Source organism: Camelus bactrianus, chromosome 11, assembly GCF_048773025.1.
Source record: "Camelus bactrianus isolate YW-2024 breed Bactrian camel chromosome 11, ASM4877302v1, whole genome shotgun sequence".
Taxonomy (NCBI): Eukaryota; Metazoa; Chordata; class Mammalia; order Artiodactyla; family Camelidae; genus Camelus; species Camelus bactrianus.
Window position 1 is genome coordinate 27,440,709 of NC_133549.1, and position 20,928 is coordinate 27,461,636.

Consider the following 20,928-nt stretch of genomic DNA (forward strand, 5'->3'; position numbering starts at 1 on the left):
GATTCTCAAAACAAATGCTTGTACATGGATGTTTGTAGCAGCATTATTCGCAGAAGCCAAAAGGTGGAATACAGCCCAAATGCCCATCAACAGATGACTGGATAAACAACTTGCGGTAAATCCAAACAATAGGATACTATTCAGTCATATAAAGGAATGAAGCAGTGATTCGGGTTACAACACGGATGGACCTGGAAGACATTGTTCTAAGTGAAAGGAACCAGACACAGGAGGACACGCATTAAATGATTCCTTTTGTAAGAAGTATCCAGAATAGGTAGGTCTACAGAGATGGCGTAGGCGCACAGTTTTCTTTTGGGGGGGTGGTGAAAATGTTTTGGATCTTGATATGGGGGTGGCTGTACAACATTGTGAATGTACTAAATACCACTGAATGATACTCTTTAAAACAGTTAATTGTATGTTATGGGAATTTTGCCTCAATTGAAAAAAAGAATGCAAGGGGTCTGAAAGACGTCATCCCTGGCTAGGCAGCTGGGGCTCCCCAGTGACAACTGCACACTTCAGAAGGGGGTCACAAATCTTTGGTGACCAGCTAAACCTCGGTATGCACCGTTCCTCCTCCTTCTCCCAGAACATACTCATCTCGTCCCCAAAGGAAACGATCCAAAGAACTCTCAGGGCATTGTACCCAGTTCAGAGATGAGGATGGGCAGTCCTCTCGAGTTTGGATGTGGCTTCTGTTGCTTTAGGGACATAAAAACTAAAAGGACAAGTTATTTGAACCCCCCACCCCCACCCCCACACCCACAGAGGTAGAGCAGAAATAGCATGACTACAATACAAACTTGTATTTGGAAAGGGGCAAGGGGAAGACTGGCAGCCAGAGCAGTGCCTGGCCCCTGATAATTGTGCCCTACTGCTGGGCAGGCACTGAGGAGAGGGGCCCAGGGCTGGAGAAGTTCCTTCACTGAATCCATTCTGAGTTCTGGGAGGAGCTCCCTGGTCCATTGTTCTTGATGGCTGACTCCGCCATCTGGGAGAGTTCTTGATCGTTATCTCCGAGGCCACATCTAAAGTGAATCTTGGGGCGTTTGCCCTACTTAGAGGCTGTACAGCTTGCACAAGCCAACTTCCCGCAATTCCTGTGCAATCTTGGTGCCCCGAGGGTTGTTTAATGCTTGAACAGTCAAAATCTTTGCTAGTTTGGGCTTGTCATTTCTTTAGCAATAAAACACCCTAAAAATTGTAGTAGGCTTCTTACCAGATACACACAAAAGTACATTGTGTATGATTTTAGTTATGACGTTTAAGAACAGGTAAAATGAATATGATATCATTCACATGTGGAATCCAAAAAAAAAAAAAGACAAATGAATTTATTTGTAAAACAGAAACAGACTCACAGACATATAAAACAAACTTACGGTTACCGGGGGGAAGGGGGTGGGAAGGGATAAACTGGGAGTTCGAGATTTGCAGATAGTGACTGGTATATATAACACAGATAAACAAGTTTATGCAGCACAGGGAACTATAGTCGATATCTTGTAGTAGCTTACAGTGAAAAAGAATATGAAGACAAATTTATGTATATTCATGTATGACTGAAGCATTGGGCTGTACACCAGAAATTGACACAACATTGTAAACTGACTATACTTCAATAAAAAAAAGTAAAAAAAAGAACAGGTAAAATGAATAAATGGTGACACTTGGCCTTTGATTGGAATCCTACAGACAAGAAGACTCAGAGAGGCTAAGGGGGTCACCTAAAGTCACACAGCCAGTTTGAGTAGAGGCAGGACTAGAGCCCAGGTCTCCAGATCTACAGCCCAGGGGGCTCCCGTTCACACTTGGCTCTCATAGGGAATGAAGAGACACAGCAGTTTCCAAATGCAGCTTTTTCTTTTGGTGCTTTTAATTAGCATATATGAAATACACTACCGATCTAATTTAATTATAATTAGATAAGCAGAAGGCTGATTATGTTGCAAATTTCGATGAAAGAGCTGCTGTTTTCAATTAGGTTTGATTGTAAAGTGCTCTGACACTTTTCCCGGCCTCAAGGAAAATTCATTATATCACTTCTCACTCATTCACTTGCATTTTGGCCACAGGTCTGGGGCGGTGGTAATGGGACTAGAGTTCCCACAGTACCCCCCCCGCCCCCAACTCAGAAGCAGACTTGGACGTGGTACCCCAGTGATGGCAAGGGCTACCAGATGCTACTGGGCTATTGTATCAGGGAGCTTCCAGCTGCATGTAATAGAGGATCCAACCAAATGAGGCTCGAACCTTAAGGTGACTTAAAGTCTCACATGGTAAGAAGCATGGAGGTGAGGCAGTTCCAGGGTTAGTTAATTTACTTTCAAAACACCCAGGCTCATTCCATCTTCCTGCTCTACTATCTTCAGCGTGTTGGCTTCTGACCTCCAGCCCAAGGTTGTGGGACCCCTGCTGCAGCTCCAAGCTTTCCCATGTCCCCTAGAAGAGGACATGCATATCTTGCATCCCTTGAGCTCCAGAAGATTTATTGTGACTCCTTGGCCAGGACCTTAGCCCAGGCTTTTCCTAAGTCAACCACTGTTTGTAAGGAATCACCATGATTGGCTTGGGTAAGTCAAAGATTCATTCTGTGGAACCCATGGTTGCCCAAAGCCTGATGCCTGCTGGCAACTTAGCAGAGGCCATGAGGACAGGGGGTGTAGCTGGTAGCTAGGGTACCAACTGTCCATGCCTGGAGCCAGCGTGGCCACACCGGAGGCAGATCTGTCTGAGCCTAGCCTGGATCTGCAATATGATGCTCAAAGGACTCCAGCTGCAAATAACTGCTTCTTGCCTTTCCATCAGAAGACTGCCATCTCTGTATTCCTGAGGGATGAGCTTTAGCTTTGCTTGTAGGTGGTGTTGGTAATGTAAGGGAAAAGGATGGAAAAGATCGGTTAGCAAGAGGACTGTTTAGAAAATGGTGGAGGAGCCACACTGACTGGAAGATGAGAGAGAGGTCCATGTGGCTATGAGAGTGGCCAAGCTGGCCCTGTTGTCTCCGAGGGACATTGAGAGCCCTGCCTTGGGAATGAGGGTATCAGAGAAAGTGGGACTGGACCTCAGCATCTAGGAGATGCCCCCAGCAGTCTTCTGAGGTGGGATTATCTGTCTGATCCAAACTCTACTGTTCTGCTGTACCTGTTTCTCCTTTCAAGCCTCTGAGTGATGCTTAAATGTCACCTTGGAGACACTGTGCTCCAGGAGAGAAGTTTCCATTTTGAATCTCTGCTGACAGCACAGGCAACCTCCACTTCCCTACAAAACGTGTTTCTCAAGATGTTAGGACAACTGCATGCACGAGGTTGATCAGTGGAGCCACGTAGTTATAAATGGCTATTCCATTCTCAGAAAGCTAAAAATATTATAAAATCCTCGATCACAATTGTCCTTTTTAATACTCCTTGATGATATCTTGTTGCCATTTGAACTTCATTTTGTTCTTTTATTTTGCAATTAAACACGTGAATAACTGGCTGAAGTCCAGTGAACGGCCAGTAGAGATTAGAGCCTCTGAGGCTCTCCTAATGGTTTCCATCTGTGTTTAAACAGGATTCACTTTACAGCTTTCTAAAAATCACTGGTATCAGTTCATCCAGTTTTCCATTTTCTACTCATTTTTATAAAACAATAAGGCAAAAACATGCAATTTTCATGAACATATACTGTTGACCAGATACTGAAAGGGAGCTGCCCAAACTGACCAGTTGGCTAACAGGAGGCACCACTGTGCCAAAGCTGGAAATGGTTGGGTTTAGAAGATGAGAGGCAATTTGAGGTATAATGTTTGAAAGTGCTGAATGTATGCGAAACAGATGGAGTTGAGGCCCATTTGTGTCTGCTCCTTCTTAAACATGACAAGATAGATGTCAGCTCTTACCAGATGATCAGTGTGGTCTTTAAAAGGCTCTGGTCCCTGCCCAGGGCTAATCCATTGAGAGTGTTGGCCCCAAGATCATGAAGCATCTTGGTCCATCCACCTGGAATGCCAATGAGAATTGCCTGAATTGATGGCCATGAAGAGCCAGGTGTTTTGTGCTCACTGCTGTCAACCACATTTATGGCCGTGGCACCTGCCAGTGCTGGCTGATGGCGGACTGCCAGTTCTGAATTTTAATCCCAGGAAGGACCTTATTTCTAGGTCACAGCTGAACTATGCTAGGCCCAGGTGTTCCCTTCCCTTGGGACTCCATCAGGATGGGATGCACTGGAACTTTCAACACCATTTCATCACTCAAGTGCAAGCGGTGACTTTTAATAAACTTCTCAACTCTCATCTCCAAACTCCTCTGTAATCTTCTCCCCTGAAGCACTCCTTCACCCTTTCCCCACCTTCATAATCCCTTTTGATCTGCTTTCTAGAACACTTGCTCCATGACCAGCACGTTCTTTTATGTAGTTTTTCTTCCAATACTCCTTCCATGTCTTTGCCTTAACCCAGACTTAGCTACCCCCTGAGCCAGCTTCCCTGTGACCTTTCAGAGGGACACCTTTCTTGTAGCCTGTGTTCCTCCTGTGGGAAGGTGGCCTTGGCGTCCTCCTTGCTCCATTCCTTTCCTTCCCTTGCCCATTGTGAGCTCCACTGAGGCTCACACTGCTGGAGTTTTCTACCCCGCTCTGCACAGTGACCACCTCCTGGTCATGACCACCCCTCCCTTTTGTTTCCAGGCGCCCTTTATCTCCACGTCACCTCCTGCCATCGTTCTCATGAGGTAAACATCAGCAACACCTGCGTGGCTGCCCTTTCAGTCCTCCAGCCTCTCGCGTCACCAGCCTCCTCACCAGGCCAGTTCTAATATCTGCAGCAAGAGTGCCCATGGAGGCTCATCTATGTGTCCAAATATTGACGTGTATACATCTAGCTAACAAAATGTTAAATAACACACGTTACAGGACACGTACTAAACCCTTCCTTGATAAATACCTTTATATGACAAGATTTTAAAAAAATGTATAAAGTTATGATAAAATTTCAAAGATGACTGAATTTAACTATTTTTATATATGTCTGGGTGCTCTTTCCATGAGCTTATTCTTTGGATAAGTAATAAGATGAACTTATACATAATTCATAAATTATATTTATTCCATAAAAGTTAATTTTCTTGCCTTCACTTAAGTAAATTACTAATTATGTTGTTATAATCAAGACTTTCACATAATTTGTGTTCTACTGAGAGTAATGACAAATTAGACAAACTTCTGGGGACATTGTGGTTCTAAGGGTGCTTTTCATTAATTTCAAAATGAAGAAACTGTTTGGCTGAGGAGCAACTGAAATTGTCAATTAAATTTTTAAAGAAACACATAGACCGGAAATGAACCATGAGTCCAATATATCATGTTCATATGATCATGATATATCATGGGTTTAATACATCATGTTTAGTATATAACATTTTGATGGGGTTAGGCTGTATACGATTAATTATTGTCACAGAAAATAGTACAAAATATTTTAATTTCATTGTGAAAATTTCTTTCATGAATATCATGAGTTTCACTGGCTCCTAAGAGCAAGATCAAAATTCATACATTGAAGTATCTTCCTTTTAAATCCTTCAATGCTGAGATAAGAGTAAGTGACAACTGCACATGTTATTTAATTTCTTAAAATCTTTCTTCAGATTACATTTTGACCTATAATGGCCAAAAATAGTCTCCACAGAAATTAGTTTTGGGAAGTTGTGTATGAGTCTCTTTATAGTTGTGCAAACACTTTTGTTTTCTTTAAAACTTACTTTAAAAATTATAATATTGATGCTTTAAAAAGTGAAATACACAAACAACTCTATGGTTTTCTTTTGTAAGCAACAGTTCATACCACATACCTGTGGACTGTGTAAATACAAATACAAAATAAGTAATTTTATTTTGCACTGAAGACTACAGTTCACTCATATTTGAGGATCTATTGTTTTACTTTTCAAGTGCATCTCATCTATCTTGTCTAAACTAAATCAGATTGCTTTAACACAGTGAGTAGCTCTAAGACCATGAATTAGAACAAGAAAATGGACACTTGGCACAACTGGGAAATGATACTTTGTCATGCAAGTATCTATCGCATTAATGCCAAGTGGAAAGGATTTCAGGAGTTAATTAATTTATCCTCTCTTTCAGTTAAGTGCTTCTGCTGCTCAAATCCTCTCTGCACTCTATGCCGCTGTCTCATGTTGGTGGTAGACACCACCCAGAAACCTTCATGGCATCCAGAAGCTTTTGCTTTTTGTTTCGAGGATGTGGGGTGTGGAGAAGCAATACTGAATTGCTAATTCAAACATTCTACCTCCTGGTTATCACCTCTCCTGCTGGTTTCTTGATCAGGGACCGACATCCTTGCAGTAGATCTTCCACCTCATGGAGACCTCTCATCCACCAACAACTCTCCTCTCTTACTAGCCATCTGCCCCATCTGTCTTTACATTCTTATTCAGCCTGCAGTCCATAACTGATTCATCATTTTCATCACTAATCCAACTCTCCTTCAATTGCATGATCTGATAAAACCCCAGCTTTAGATGAATGTGATCTATGTCAGAGCAGCTGTGTCATCCTTGAAACCTTTCCCTCACCTTCCATGTTTAACCCATCAAGTGCTGTCCATTCAAACGCCAAAATTAATTTGCAGTCCACCATATCTTTCTGTGCCCACTACCACCCCCTTGATCCAATCCATCATCATCTCTTGCCTGAAGTATTGTCATGACTCCCTAATTTGTCTCTTTTTCCTTCTCTACAGGCCACTCCCCTCAGGGAAGTTGGGTGCCCATATGGACTGTAAGTCCCGTCTTGCAGCATTTCCTTACCTCTTTTCCATTTGAACAGAAACACAGAATCCTCAACAAGACTTACAAAGACAAGCAGAACCTGGCTACTTCTTTCCTTTCCTCTGTAGGCACACCCCTTTCCCTCTTCTTCACTCCACTAGAGTCTCATGACCTTTCTTTCAGAGTTCCTGGATGATGTCAAATGCCTTCTGCCTGGAAAGCTCTCTCCCTAATTTGTTGACTCACTTCTACTCATCCTTTTATCTTGGCAGAAATATACCTTTTCAGGACGATTCTCCTTGATCACCCAGAGTAAAGTAACTTTGTTATGCCCTCTCGTCACGCTAATCTTTTCCTTTATTATGTTTGGTGTCAGGCTTTGGTTCATGCGGTTAGTTGTTTAAATCTTGGCACCTCAGAGGAATGGCAACCCATGAGGGGATGAAACCCTTTTTGTCTGTTGACTCTTGCAGCCCCAACACAGGGCCTGAACACAGACATCTGTGAATGACTAAGTGAAAGGAATAGACCGGCAACAGGGTGCTGGGAGGAAAAGCTTTTTTCTACAGCCTCCTTCAGCCTAAAGTCCTTTCCTCCAGCTCCTAGATTCATCAGGTTTACAGAGAGAATCTGCATCCTTATCTCTGTTCCCCTGCTAGGATGAAATTTAGGATTCAGATGCTGGGATGTAGAAGGAAAGAACAAAATCCAACCTGGAAAGAAAGATCGAATAGAGAATACTCCCCCGAGTGGCTACACATCTTCACTGTAAGCAGTAATCTCGGTGTGCAGCTATTGACGCTTGAGTTATTTACATGTCTCTAATCCTCTTACCGTCTAATCAAGATCATTCCAATAGCTTTGCTTTTAGACTTCCAACTGCATTATGCGTTCACAAGTCATTTCTTCGTCAAAGGCCGCACTGGTACCATTATAATCTCCTAGGGATTAAAAAAAATATTCATTCTCCTTTATCTTAATATAGTTTATCTCTATCAAAGTTGTATTTTAAAGTTTTCCATGCTAATGCCTTCATGAAATTAATAGTAAATATTAAATGAAATAGCAATGAAAACAAATCATCTGTAGGTTTGTATGTTGTCTACCATAAGCTTGTCTGATTCAATTAGTTCTTACCTGATTACTGAGAAGCAGCATGTGCTGTTTGTGAATTTTGTCATTAATTTTGTCATAAATGTTCTTCTCTTCTTTCCTCTCCTTGCTCACCTCTGAGCAGTTTCATCCTTTTCTAACAATGCAAGAATTAGGAAGGTAGTATAGATGAAAAGATGTAAAAATGGCAATAATAAAAGTTGCTTTCTCTTAGGGAGAAATATATATCATTGTCCAGGTTATGTTTTAAGAGTTGACTAAAGAAAAAAGGACTATTGACATGAAATAAGGTTTCAAGTAGATTTAAGGTATTTATTTATTCAAAAATATTGAACAATTGCAATGCACTATCCTGTGGGAAAGGTGATGTTAAGGTATTTAAAGCTATACAAAGACTAATTCTTAGTGACAAAGTCTCTGTGCCACTGCCCTCTGCCTTGACTCCAAGTTTTAACTATTTTAGACAATTAGCTACATATTTATTTAGTAATTATGTCTTTCTTGATTCTAATCAGTGCATACATAATTTTGTATAAGTATATTGATTAGGGAAGCATTTATGAAGGGGAGGGAGGGGAGCAGTTGGAATGAGATTATTAATGGAAGGGCTCTGGGAATTAGGTACTTGGGCCTATAATGGGCATTGTTGCCTGCCCAGCACCCATTTAAACCTCCCAAATTGACCCTAGTTTTTGTTCTTGTATCCCACTCTGAGACCCAGAGATGGGCCTAATTTTCCAGGAGTAAATCCATACTCTTTGCAGTAAATGGCTCTAAATGCCATGTAAATTGGTTCAGGAATGAGTCAATGAGACATGGAGAGGAAGTTCTGGGAGAGAACTTGCTTGCCCATAATAGACAGCTACCAGAAGTCATGGGCCCTCTTCTTCTGGACATCGTTGTCCAAGTATCTGAGGCCTGGGGCTGTGGCAGCCATTCTGTTCGCAGCCTGAGGTTGAAGCTTGCTAAAGAGGAGAGAGATCAGGTCAAGTAACAAGGTGAAGAACAGAGCTGGAGCCCTGACTGAACCACACCTCACCTTTGCCCTTCCTAAACCTTCAGTCTGTGAGCCAATGAATAGCCTTGATTTTTTTAAAAAAATTAATTTTTAAAAACAGTTTTTATTGAGTTATAGTCATTTTACAATGTTGTGCCAAATTCCAGCATAGTGCACCATTATTCAGTTATACATGAACATTCATATATTCATTGTCACATTTTTTTTCACTGTGAGCCACCACAAGATCTTGTATATATCTCCCTGTGCTATACAGTATAATCTTGTTTATCTATTCTACATATGCCTGTCAGTATCTACAAATTTTGAAATCCCAGTTTGTCCCTTCCCACCCCTCTCCCCCTTGAACCACAAGTTTGTGTTCTATGTCTATGAGTCTGTTTCTGTTTTGTATTTATGTTCCTTTTTTTTTTTTAGACTCCACATATCAGCAATCTCATACGTTATTTTTTTCTTTTTCTGGCTTACTTCACTTAGAATGACATTCTCCAGGAACATTGATGTTGCTGCAAATGGTGTTATGTCGTCATTTTTAAGGGCTGAATAGTATTCCATTGTATAAATATACCACATTTTCTTTATCCAATCATCTGTCGATGGACATTTAGGCTGTTTCCATGTCTTGGCTATGGTAAATAGTGCTGCTATGAACACTGGGGTGCAGGTGTGTTTCTGAAGTAGGGTTCCTTTTGGATATATGACCAGGAGCGGAATTACTGGGTCATATAGTAAATCTTGAATAGCCTTGATTTTTAAGCAACTTTTACTTGAGATTTCTCTTTCTGGAAGCCAAAATAAATTTTAATATACAGAATCCCAGTTTACTTTTTTAATGTTGTTTTTATTCTTTAATCTTTAAGGTTAGGAATATTTTTCTGATTATAAAAATAATACATGCTCACTGTAGAGAATATAAAAAAGACTGACAGAAATAGAGAAGATTAAAACCATCTATAACTCATGAGCCCTAGATAACTCCTATTAATGTTTTGAATTAATCTTTTCTTTATATAAAGTTACATACATATTTTACAAATGTGTGTGTGTGTGTGTGTGTGTATATATATATATTTTTTTTATATAAAATCCTGCTTTAATGAAACTCATAGCCTAGTGGGAAATGAAGACAAACAAACCCAAAAGCCAAACAAACAGATTAATATCTGAGACTATGGAAGGCTGTAGTAATTATTAACCTTTGTTAATAACTGTCCAGTGTTGGGTCAATGGTTGCTAGTAATATTTTCCCCCATCTCTACATCCTGGAACAAATCACCAAAGATTTTTAAGTTAATACCTATTAAAATATATTAAGCTTTTAAGGGTAATATAAAAATGTCTCATGGTGTCCATAAAATCAACCAGTTATCAGTATGTTCATTTGTTTCCCTTCAGTAGGTGATACACCTTATTTATGGTAAGTTGTACCCTGTCAGCAACTGCTTTGGCTCAATCACTGTTAGATTTTTTTCCATAATGATGTGTTTAGCCAATTCCAGCTAAAATGAATGTCTTATATTGACCATTTTGGCAGTATACATGGGAAGGGTTCAGTGGTCACCAGTATGCTGGGTAAAAACCTCTGGAATAGGGCCTTACAGGTAGAAGTTACAGTGCTGTGATAGTACCAATCCCTTTAGTTCTGAATGTTTCCTAATTTCCATTATGATTTTCTGACACATGAGTTGATTGGAAGACTAGAAATATGGGGATTTACTAGCTGTCTGTTGGGTTATTGATTTCTAATTTAACTACACAGTGATCAGAGAATGTGGTTGCTATGATACCAATCCTTAGACACATAAAGAGACTTGCTTTATGACCCAGTATGTTCGATTTTTGTAATGTTTCACATATTATTGAAAGGGATGTATATCCTGCAGTTGAGTGTGATGTTCTATATGTATTCATTTAAATCAAGCATGGTAATTGTGTTATTCAAATCCTCTAATCCCTTAAAGATTTTTTTGGTCTCTTTGATCTATGTATTAGTTTCCTGTGACTGCTGTAACAAATTAGCACAAAGGTGGTGGTTTTAAACAACAGAAACTATTCTCTCACAGTTCTGGACGCTAGAAGTCTGAAATCAAGGCACTGGCAGGGTTGTCCACTCTCTGGAGGGTCTAGGGGAGAATCCATTCTTTGCTTCGTCCAACTTCGTGTGGCTGTTGGCATTTGGGGTGGGAGTGTGGCTACACTGCTCCAATACCTGTCTCTGGAGTCACATTGCCTCCTCTTCTGTGTCTCTTCTGTCTCGAATCTCCCCCCTTTCTCTAATGAGGACACTTGTCACTGGTTTTATGGCCCACCTGGATAATCTAGGAAGATCTCATCTCAAGATCTTTAACTTAATTACATCTGCAAAGACCCTGTTTCCAAATAAAGTAACATTCACAGGTTCCAGGGATTAAGACATGAATAGACATTTCTTTTTTGGGAGCTACTATTCAACCCACTGCAACCTATTAGAGATGTGAAAATCACCTACTCTGATGATAGATTTCTCTTCCTTCTTGTACTTCTGTCAACTCTTGCTTCATATTGTTCATGAACATGTTATTAGCCACAGATTTGACTCTCAGATCTTCCTTGTGTATTGAGTCTTTTACTATGTGGAGACCTCTCTTTATCTTGTTACACATAACAGCACTCAACCACCTAGAACATCTATTGATGACAAACTATCAGTTGTTTGTCTGAAAAACATTATAATTTGTCTTTCCTTTTCTTGCTAGGCATAGAATTCTAAGGTTACCTTTTCCCCCCTCAGCATTTCACTCAATTGTCTTTTACTTGAGAAAACCTTTTCTTCTTTTTTTTTTTTCATATCCCCCAAATATCCCAAGGCCAGATAATTAGTATAGTTCCAGGCCCAGAGAATTAAAGACGTGTGCTGAGTCCAAAAATTACATGCCATTAATTAATATGAGGGAACACTGTCTGAAATTGTATCATATTAACTGATCGGTAAAAACGGTTCATTCAGTGCACAGTTACGTTGAGAAAACGTGTAGAGAAGCTGAAGCAAATGTGGACAACGAAGTATACCAGAGACAATTTCCCAGTGGCTTAAGTGATTTTTTTACTTCACTTCACACTAATTACGTATCTGTGGAAATAAAGATTCATTATCTCTGGCTTAAATGTAATAAATGGTTTTTCTAGACAACTTTGTTATCACCAGTTGCTAGAATGAGCTCTACAATAAACAATTATACATTCTCATAGAAAATACTGCTGTTACTATAATTTGAGAATGTAGAGGGCCAAAGAAATTATAATAGCCACACATTCTTTCTTCTTTGTCCCTCAAGACTCTAATACATAATCTCCAATTCGTAGTTAGCTTTGTGAAACAGCACACGGCGCATGGCATTTTTAAGTGTAAAATTTCTGGCCTCAGTGTATGGAGAAGTTAAGGAACTTAAAAAAAAAATCCCTGAATAGCTCAAACACATGTATTATTTTAGCTACCATGATATTTCGGTGGTTATTCTCGATTCTGAGGGTTTAGGTTGTGTGGGCTGAGGCCAGCATGCAGTCCCTTCAAGGGCCACCCAGGGCGGTCCCACCCGTTCGTAATGTGCGGCGCGGAGCCTCTAGTGGCCCCCTAGCTCCGTCGCCAAAGGCCGAGGCTGAGAGGCCCTTTGCGATGCTAAGGCCGGGTAAATTGGGCGAGCTCGAGAAAAACACCGCAGCGAGACAGGGAGCCTGGGTCACACCGACCGCGCGCTGGGCTTTGGGAGCATCTTCAGTAGCCCCGTCCGCTCCTCGTCGTCTTGGTAACCGAACTGAGAACGCGCGTGCGCAGCCAAACTCCCTTATCACGTGAGGCTGGGCTGGGGGCGGGGCCGACGAAAGCTGCTCGGGACGCCAGCCCAGTCCCTCTCAGGCCGGGGCCAGCCGAGGCGGGGCGAACTTCTGCTCTACTGCGTCGGGGTGGCTCACAGCTCCCGCCCCTTTTCGCTTAGCTTTCCCGCGGCTGATTCCCCGCACCACGTGCCCTCCTGGCCGCTCCCCCAGCTGCCCTTTACAAGTGCCTGTTGGAAGCTGCTGTAAAATGTCGTGAGGGGCGCTGCGGCTTTACGGCTGCCTCTCCCAGACCCGAGCCCGGGAGTGCCCACCGCCGTAAGCCTATCTCTGAGAGTCGGCCTTGCGGAGAGTGAGAGACCCGGCACTTCGCTGCCCTCCCCGCCGCGCCCGTTCCGGCCTTCGGCGATGTGAGCTCGAGGAGGCTGCTGTGCCCCCCGGCCCGGGGTTGAGACGGGCAGCAGGTGCTTGTGAGGCGGGCGGGTGCTGGGGGCCTGCAGGATGGAGGAAAGCATGGAAGAGGAGGAGGGGGGCAGCTACGAGGCGATGATGGACGACCAGAACCACAACAACTGGGAGGCCGCCGTGGACGGCTTCCGGCAGCCCCCACCACCTCCGCCGCCCCCCTCTTCGATCCCGGCCCCTGCCCGAGAGCCTCCGGGGGGTCAGCTGCTGGCAATGCCTGCGGTCTCCGTGGACAGGAAGGGCCCCAAGGAGGGGCTCCCGATGGGGCCGCCACCACCGCCGGAGGCCAATGGTGTGATCATGATGTTGAAGAGCTGCGACGCGGCCGCCGCCGTGGCCAAGGCGGCCCCCGCCCCCACCCCCAGCTCCACCATCAACATCAACACCTCCACCTCCAAGTTCTGTGAGTCCAGCCTTTCCCCAGCAGCCTTGGCTTTTCTCCTCCCAACCCGGACGCCGAATCCACCCTTGTCGGCCAGCCCCGCTCCCTTTGTTTCAGGCCTGGGTCTCCCCTTCCCTCCCCGCCTCTCTCCCCCGCCTCGTTTGGTGTCTGCGGCCAGCGCCGGAGCGGCCCTGGCTTCTTGTATTACCTGGCCCAGAGGAGCAGCCTGGTTGCGCACACAGCCCCAAGTTCTCCCACAAACGCGATCCGTATCACAACTGGCTATCTCTCAACCCTTGGAAGCTCTTTTCTTCTCCGTTCCCCCTTAAAGTTTAACCCTCCAACGTGAAGGGAAAATAAGGCTGCCTGAGTTTCGTTTGGGAGAGGCCTTCAGTGTTTTTTTACAGTTAGAGAAAAAAAGAAATCTGGCAGCTTGTGTTCTTGTTCCCTTAGCCAGTCTGCGTTAAACAAGTCAGGAATTAGAAAGTTGACCTATATCTACACTTGGTTCTTTCCCTTCTCCAGTGTACGCCTTCTGCATCCTAACAGGGAGATACGTTAACCTTCCTGAGTAACACCAGTACAGTGGGAGCTGCGACATCCGTTTTGAAGCTAATAATGTGTAAAATTACTTTTCGAAGCCTACACTCGTAAGAATAAGCCATTCCATATGTGTCCAAATCCAAGGTTCTGTTGAATGTTGAATTTCATGTTAGTGATCTGCCTTAAAGCATTCAGTGGCAGGCAGAAAGATTTAAGATCAAAATCTGTTTTGTAACTGAAACTGTTCCCATCCAGGATGTATGCTTCCACAGGGGAAAAAAGTGCTTTTGCTTTAAGTGGGTTTTTGGGGGGCTGGTGGTGGTGAAAATTGACCGTCACAGCCAGATTTTTCTCTCCTATTAATAACTGCAAGTTTTTGAATGGCATCTGGTAAAGCAACTGGAGATTTCATTTCTAGTTACTAATTTTATCAAGCTGTGCCAGTAATTGTCCAATTAGCTGTGCAGAGAAAATATTTCCCTTGGTTCATATACGTAGTCATAGCTTTACAAAATTTTTTTTGGGGGGGAACAAGCACATAACCTTACTTGTTTCAAGATTCTGCTTTAGTCAGAGACATTCATATGTGGGTATGGTTGGTGAGAATTGTGTGGGTTTTTTTCCCTATTTTGCATATATGAGAATAATGTTTATATTGTGTGTGTTTTGAAGTCTACTTAGTGAAACCAAACATGAGATGGAGTGGCAGGGTGACTTCTCTAAATGCTGAAGGAAGCTTGCTTTAGTGCTTCAACAAAGTTCATTTGAAGAGTTCAGAAAGACAGCATACAGATAAGAGCAGAAATCAGTAAAATTAGGAACAAAAGAAAGATTTGCCAAACTAAAAGATTGTTTTATGAAGATTAATAAGCTGAATAGACCTCTGATTAAAAAAAGATGCAAATAAAATAAGTGATAAATGGGAAGTAACTACAAACGTGATGTTTAAAAAAGAATTTTATGAATTGCTATAGATTTATAAATTTGAAAACGCAGAGGAAATGTATAAATTCTTGGGAAACTACAAACTATGAAAGTTGGTATCAGAAGAAATAGTTTAAGCTGACTAATAAATATTTAACAAACTGAAATAGTAAAACCTCCCCTTTCAAAAACTCTGGATGGAGATAATCTTACGAGTTGCAGTGAACTTTTAAATAATCGTTCCTTTTTACAAGTTGTTTTGGGAAATAGGGAACGAAAAAAGAGAGATCCCAAGCTCTTTTTCTGAAGTTATTGAAATCTTGATTCCAAAACTAGGTAAGATCAATATGAGAAAATAACACGTTTCGGTTATTAACATAAATATAAATATCCTACACAAAATACTAGCTCATCAAATCCAACAGTGTGTTAAAAGAATCATAATCTGTAGAGCTTCTTTTAGGAATGTAAATGTGGTTTATCATCTGTTTATCTGTTAATGTAATTTATCTCATTAATAGACTCAAGGAGAAAAATTATCATTTTGATATCATAAAATCATTTGATAAGATCCAGCACCCGTGTATGATAAAAGCTCTTTTCTTTTTTCTGGGGAAGGGGGTGCAGTTAAATTTGTTTGTTTGTGGAGGTACTGGGTACTAGGACCTCATGCATGTTAAGCATGTGCTCTACCACTGAGCTATATACCCTCCCCCCTGATAAAAACTCTTAGCAAGCTTGGAATACAAGAATACTAGATAATAGTCACTACCAAAAATCTACAGCAAATAGTAATACCTAACAGATATATCTTAGATACATTTATTTTAAGATTAGGAACATGATAAGGGTGCTCTCTATCTCTGTTACTGTTTAACATGACTGACACTCCAGAGGGAAAATATAAAAAGTATAAGGACAGAAGGGAAAGTAATAAAACTCATTATTTGCAGATAATATCACTTACCTAGAAGAACAATGAGAAGAGAGAAACTACTAGCACTAGTTAGAGTTTAGCAGAGTTACTGGATTTAAGATACAAAAATTAGTGGCATTTGCTACACTAAGCAATAACCAGCTAATAAAGGTAATCAACAGTAAGTATTGTATACATTAATAGCAACAAAACTATAGTCTCTAGGAATTAACCTGAGAATACATAAGATCTTTAAGGAGAAAATTTAAATAAGGAGTTAGAAGTAAATGGGATATAAGATTACTTATTGTCATAAGGATGTCAGTTTTCTCCATTTTAATCCATAAATTTGACTAAACTGCCATCAAAATTCCAGTTGGTTTGTCCGACAAACTCAGTAACTGAGATCTAAAATGTATATGACAGGTGGGATAAAGTCTGTGAATAGCTAAATCAGTCTTAAAGATTTGCTTCGGTGGGGAGTTGCTTATCAGAAGTTAAGATACTGTTTCAAGACTATAGTAATAAAACTAGTGTAAGTGCAAGAACATAAAAATAGTCTGAGGGGAACAAATTGGAGAGCAGAGACTTACTATCTATATATATATATGTTCAGGAATTTAAGATAAAGGTGGCATCATAAATCACCAGAGAAAAGGTCGTGTTGCTGGGAAGAGTGGCTCAGTGTATGGAGAAAAAACAAGCAGTACCACAGGTAGGATGAACTATGGCTAATTAAAGATCTAAATATGAAAGGAGAAGTTATAAGATTAATGGAAGACAATGTTGAAGAAGCTCTTTACTTCTTAAAGCTCCTAAAACTTATAAAGATGAAAAAGTAATGACTTAGATAAAAACTGAAGATTTTTTTTTTTAGCAAAAGACAGATAAAAGAATTAGAGAAGATACTTATCGTGCCTAAAATTGCCAGAGATTTGGCCTTGAATTTATTTTTCTGTCTGCAAAGTATTTTACCCTCATTTTCTAAAGATATTTTTGCTGGATATAGAATTCTAGATTGACAGTCTTGTTTTATTTTTGTTTTTCCTTTAAATGTTTTAAAGATGTCTTTCCGTGTCTTCTGCCCTCCATTATTCTTATAAATAAATGTTTGAATATTCTTATATTTATTCCTCTCCTATATCATGTGTCCTTTTTTTCTGGCTGGTTTTAAGATTTTCACTATATCTTTCACTAAATCAAATTTAATTTGACTGTGATGTTCCTTACAGTAGGGTTTTCTTTATGCTTACTCTTTTCAGTGTTCTTTGAGCTTCTTGGATTTGTGGGGTTCTAGAATTTGTCATATTTGGAACATTATCATTCGTTATGTATTTTTTCAGAATTACTGCCCCATACCTGCCATTACACATGCATTTAGCCATTTGTTATTGTACACTAAGTCACTGAGGCTTTGTTCATTATCTTTCTCAGCTTTTTCTCCCCCCATCCCTCTGCTTTAGTTCAGTTAGTTTCTATTGCTATGTTGTATTTGCTGTCTAACCTTTTTTTTATGGTTTGTCTCTTTTTAAGTTGAAGTACAGTTACAGTGTGTCAATTTCTTGTGTACAGCACAATGTTTCAGTCATGCATATACATACATATATTTGTTTTCATTAATCTGTTCTTAATCAGCAAGAGTACCAATTTTTTTAAACATAGGCTGTCACTGAGTCCAGATTTCAGTCAGTTAACTGAGCAAATTGTTATAACCACATCTAGCATCTTGAAATAGTAAAATAAATAAAGAATAATCTTCAGTAGGTGTATTTCTTTTGATAACTTATGTCTTATCTAAAGTTATGTTTGTCTTTAAAATTCTTAGTCTTCCAAGAGTCCACATAGGCACACCTCAGAGACATGGGTTCATTTCTGCACCACCACAGTAAAGCGAATGTCGCAGTAAAGCGAATCACATGAATTTTTTGGTGGTTCAGTGTGTATGAAAGTTACGTCTACATTATAATGTAGTCTGTTAAGTGTGCAGTAGCATTGTGTCTAAAAAACAATGAATGTACCTTAATTTAAAAATACTTTATTGTTAAAAAATGCTAAATATCATCTGAGCCTTTAGCAAGTCAGTCTTTTTGCTGGTGGAGGGTTTAAAATATTGCAAGAACTACCAAAATTTGACAGATGCGAAGTGAGCAAATGCTGTTGGAAAAATGGTGCTGAAAGACTTGCTCGACTTGTTGCCACAAAACTTCAATTTGTTAAAAGCACAATATCTGCAAAGTGCAATAAAACAAAGCACAGTAAAACGAGGTGTGCCTGTAGTTCTTTTGGACTGTAGACTGGCTCCTGTTTGTTCACATCTGGTGCCTGTTCCCCTGGGAAATTTGATTCAGTTGGAGGTTTAGAGGCAGTGAGGGCTGCTTGAAGGTTAGGCATGAAGAGAATCTGCATTTCCTTGCAAGATTCCAGGTAACATTATGCAGGGTCTTCAGTCAAGTAGAGATTAGCCTCATATTGGGGAGGGGGAGTGCGTCTTAGGCAGGGAAGGCTCAGTGAGTTTTGTGAGATCAGGGTTCTCAGATTGATCAAACCCCACCAAACTGACCCCATTTCAGACCTCAGGGTCTTGCTGTTTCGTAATCAGTGCCCTAACTTTCACTTAAGCCATCTCTCTAGGCTTTGACTTATTTTTGTATGGTAATTCTGTAACTTGCAGGATCATTTGGTTTCTAATTCTTGGCTGTATCAACCCTGGGACTATAAGAAGTAAGCGGTTCTTTTATGCAGCCATGGATGCTGTTGGGTCCTCTGTTCATTGAGCTAATCATTTTCTTAAAGCTTTGACCTGTCATGAGAATCAGACCACTCCACAGCCCTTGCCTTTCTCATTTCTGTCTTAACTTCCATAGCAGTCTGCATGTTTTCTTCAAGAAGAACTTTATTCCAGGTATTTACAGGTGATGTTGAAGTAATTCTTTGCTGCTACATGCTAGGTGCTGTTAGTATCATGTTATCTAATGGTGGCAATGAAATCATTGCCTTTAAATCCAACTAGATTGGAAAACCAAAGCCAGCTTCCTAGGTTTTAAGAATCTGTCACTGTAACTACTCTGGTACCGAAGACTTTACCAGTCACAGTTCAGTGCAAGAAAACACTCTAGGTGTCTAAAGCAACAGGAGATGTAACAGCACGAGTTAGGTCCTTTGTAAATTGTTGGAAAGGTTGGAGGTATAGAGGTCAGTGAGGCTGCTGCACTAAAGCTGTATGCCAGAGGGCAGGCTGCTGCCCCTGCCGCCGCCACCACCATTCTTACATCATCACGGCTGCCTCCCTCATCCTTGAAGTTGGTGATCAGACACTGGAACTTGGAGTTTGGCTGCCACAGACTCACGTCTCTTGCCTTACTTGCCAGAACCACCCACAGCAATAATCTGTCCTTGGCCTTCCTAATCTCATTCAAATGTATCTCGTTGATGGAATGCAATTTGGGAAATGTGATTATTTATTTCAGTTTTCCATTGTACATTAGTCAGCTTCCTATCATAATAACCCCCACATTTCAGGAGCTCATGGAACAACAAAGGCTTATTTCTTGCTCACGTTGTATTAGTGGCCGACAGTTGTCTATGGCTCTTCACAGGCCATCTTGTTCTGAAGAGCAGCTCTTTCCTGGGTCCTGTCACACCTGGCAGAGGCAGAAGAGAGTGGACAGCAACACACAGATGTAGCTCAGACGTGGCACATGTCACATCTGTTTATATTCCAGATATATTAAATAGAATAGAGCGGTTCCTTGTCTGCATGTGATGGGAGCAGGTGGGACTGGAGTGTGAGGATAAAAGGCAGTGTATGGATAGATGGAAAGAGGGAGGTGGGGGAATCTTGCATTAACTCATGATACTGTGCCATGATCTCAGAATTATGACCCAGTGCACCAAAAGCTTCTCCAGATGAACAAAAGCTCCACAGTACTTTTAATTGAACTGAGTGAAATTATTCCATTTTTAAGTTAATGATTCAAAAGTGTGTTAAAATTTTCAATTCAGTGAAAGTGTTAACTGATTTTAGTAAATTCTAAATAAAGTTGCTCTTTACTTGGTCAGGTCCTGTCTGCCAGTTTCCAGATTGTTTTGTCAGTGGATCAGTTAATGTATTCAGGTCTTAAAATAGGCACTGTTTGCAGCATCTGTGGTGGTTATTTGGTATCTTCCTGCCTTCCAGCTTAGTGGAGTTGTGCTGCAGCAAGCATCACTCTGATAGTGATTGTCCGAATTTTAGGAACTCGTTGGAGATCTTGTCTTGTCGTTTTTTTGCCATGTATTGGACAAAGTGGCGTTGATGAAACTGTAAGATAAAGCCATTGTAATGCTTATGTGAGGCCCAGGCCCAAATCCTTAAAGAAAAATGCTGTTTACTTCTTTAAATTGTAACTCTGTAAGCTGTAGACCATATGTAATTACATTGTAATCTGTTAAGTGCTATATAAAAAATTATTGTTGATATCCTTTTGTAATATGTCTTCGCAGGGCAAACTGGCCTTCCTTTTTTTTTTTTTTACTTTTGTAGTCATTTGTCTGTTAACCTCTATACATGGAGTTATAGGTATGTAATTTATATTTGCAGGCTTGCCAACTAGAATGGCATTTTATTCAGCAAATATTTACTTACTGCCTTCTGTATGCTAAGGTAATATTTTAGCCTCTGGTGTTGAATGAGACAGTTCAGTGTGGGAGTTGATGGACTGATGATGATACATTATGATTAAATGCTATAGTAAAGTTATGTGTATATGCATGGTAGTGTAGAGGAAAAATAATCTTTGAAATGAATGAAAGTTAGTTTGTCAGGAGGCTCGAGGTGGCAGGGTTGGGCTTGATGACACCTTTGCACAGGGGGAGGCCTGTGCCAAAGACTCACGAGTTGAAATTACTGTTGGAACATGAGGTGTGAGGAGGGAGTGGCACAAACCAAACCTAGGTAGAAAGGCCTAGATGTGAGGGGCATGCCTCGTTAGAGGTTGGA

General features: G+C 40.9%; 1 protein-coding gene across 1 annotated transcript in view; it reads left to right on the plus strand.

Annotated features, from left to right (window-relative positions):
- The first annotated feature begins 12,774 nt into the window (after nt 1–12,774).
- CACUL1 (CDK2 associated cullin domain 1) overlaps nt 12,775–20,928 on the plus strand; it is a 55,824-nt gene continuing 47,670 nt past the window's right edge. The window contains exon 1 of the mRNA XM_010969863.3: nt 12,775–13,588. Coding sequence (XP_010968165.1) covers nt 13,222–13,588 — 367 coding nt within the window. The 5' untranslated portion in view covers nt 12,775–13,221. The remainder of the gene's footprint in view (nt 13,589–20,928) is intronic.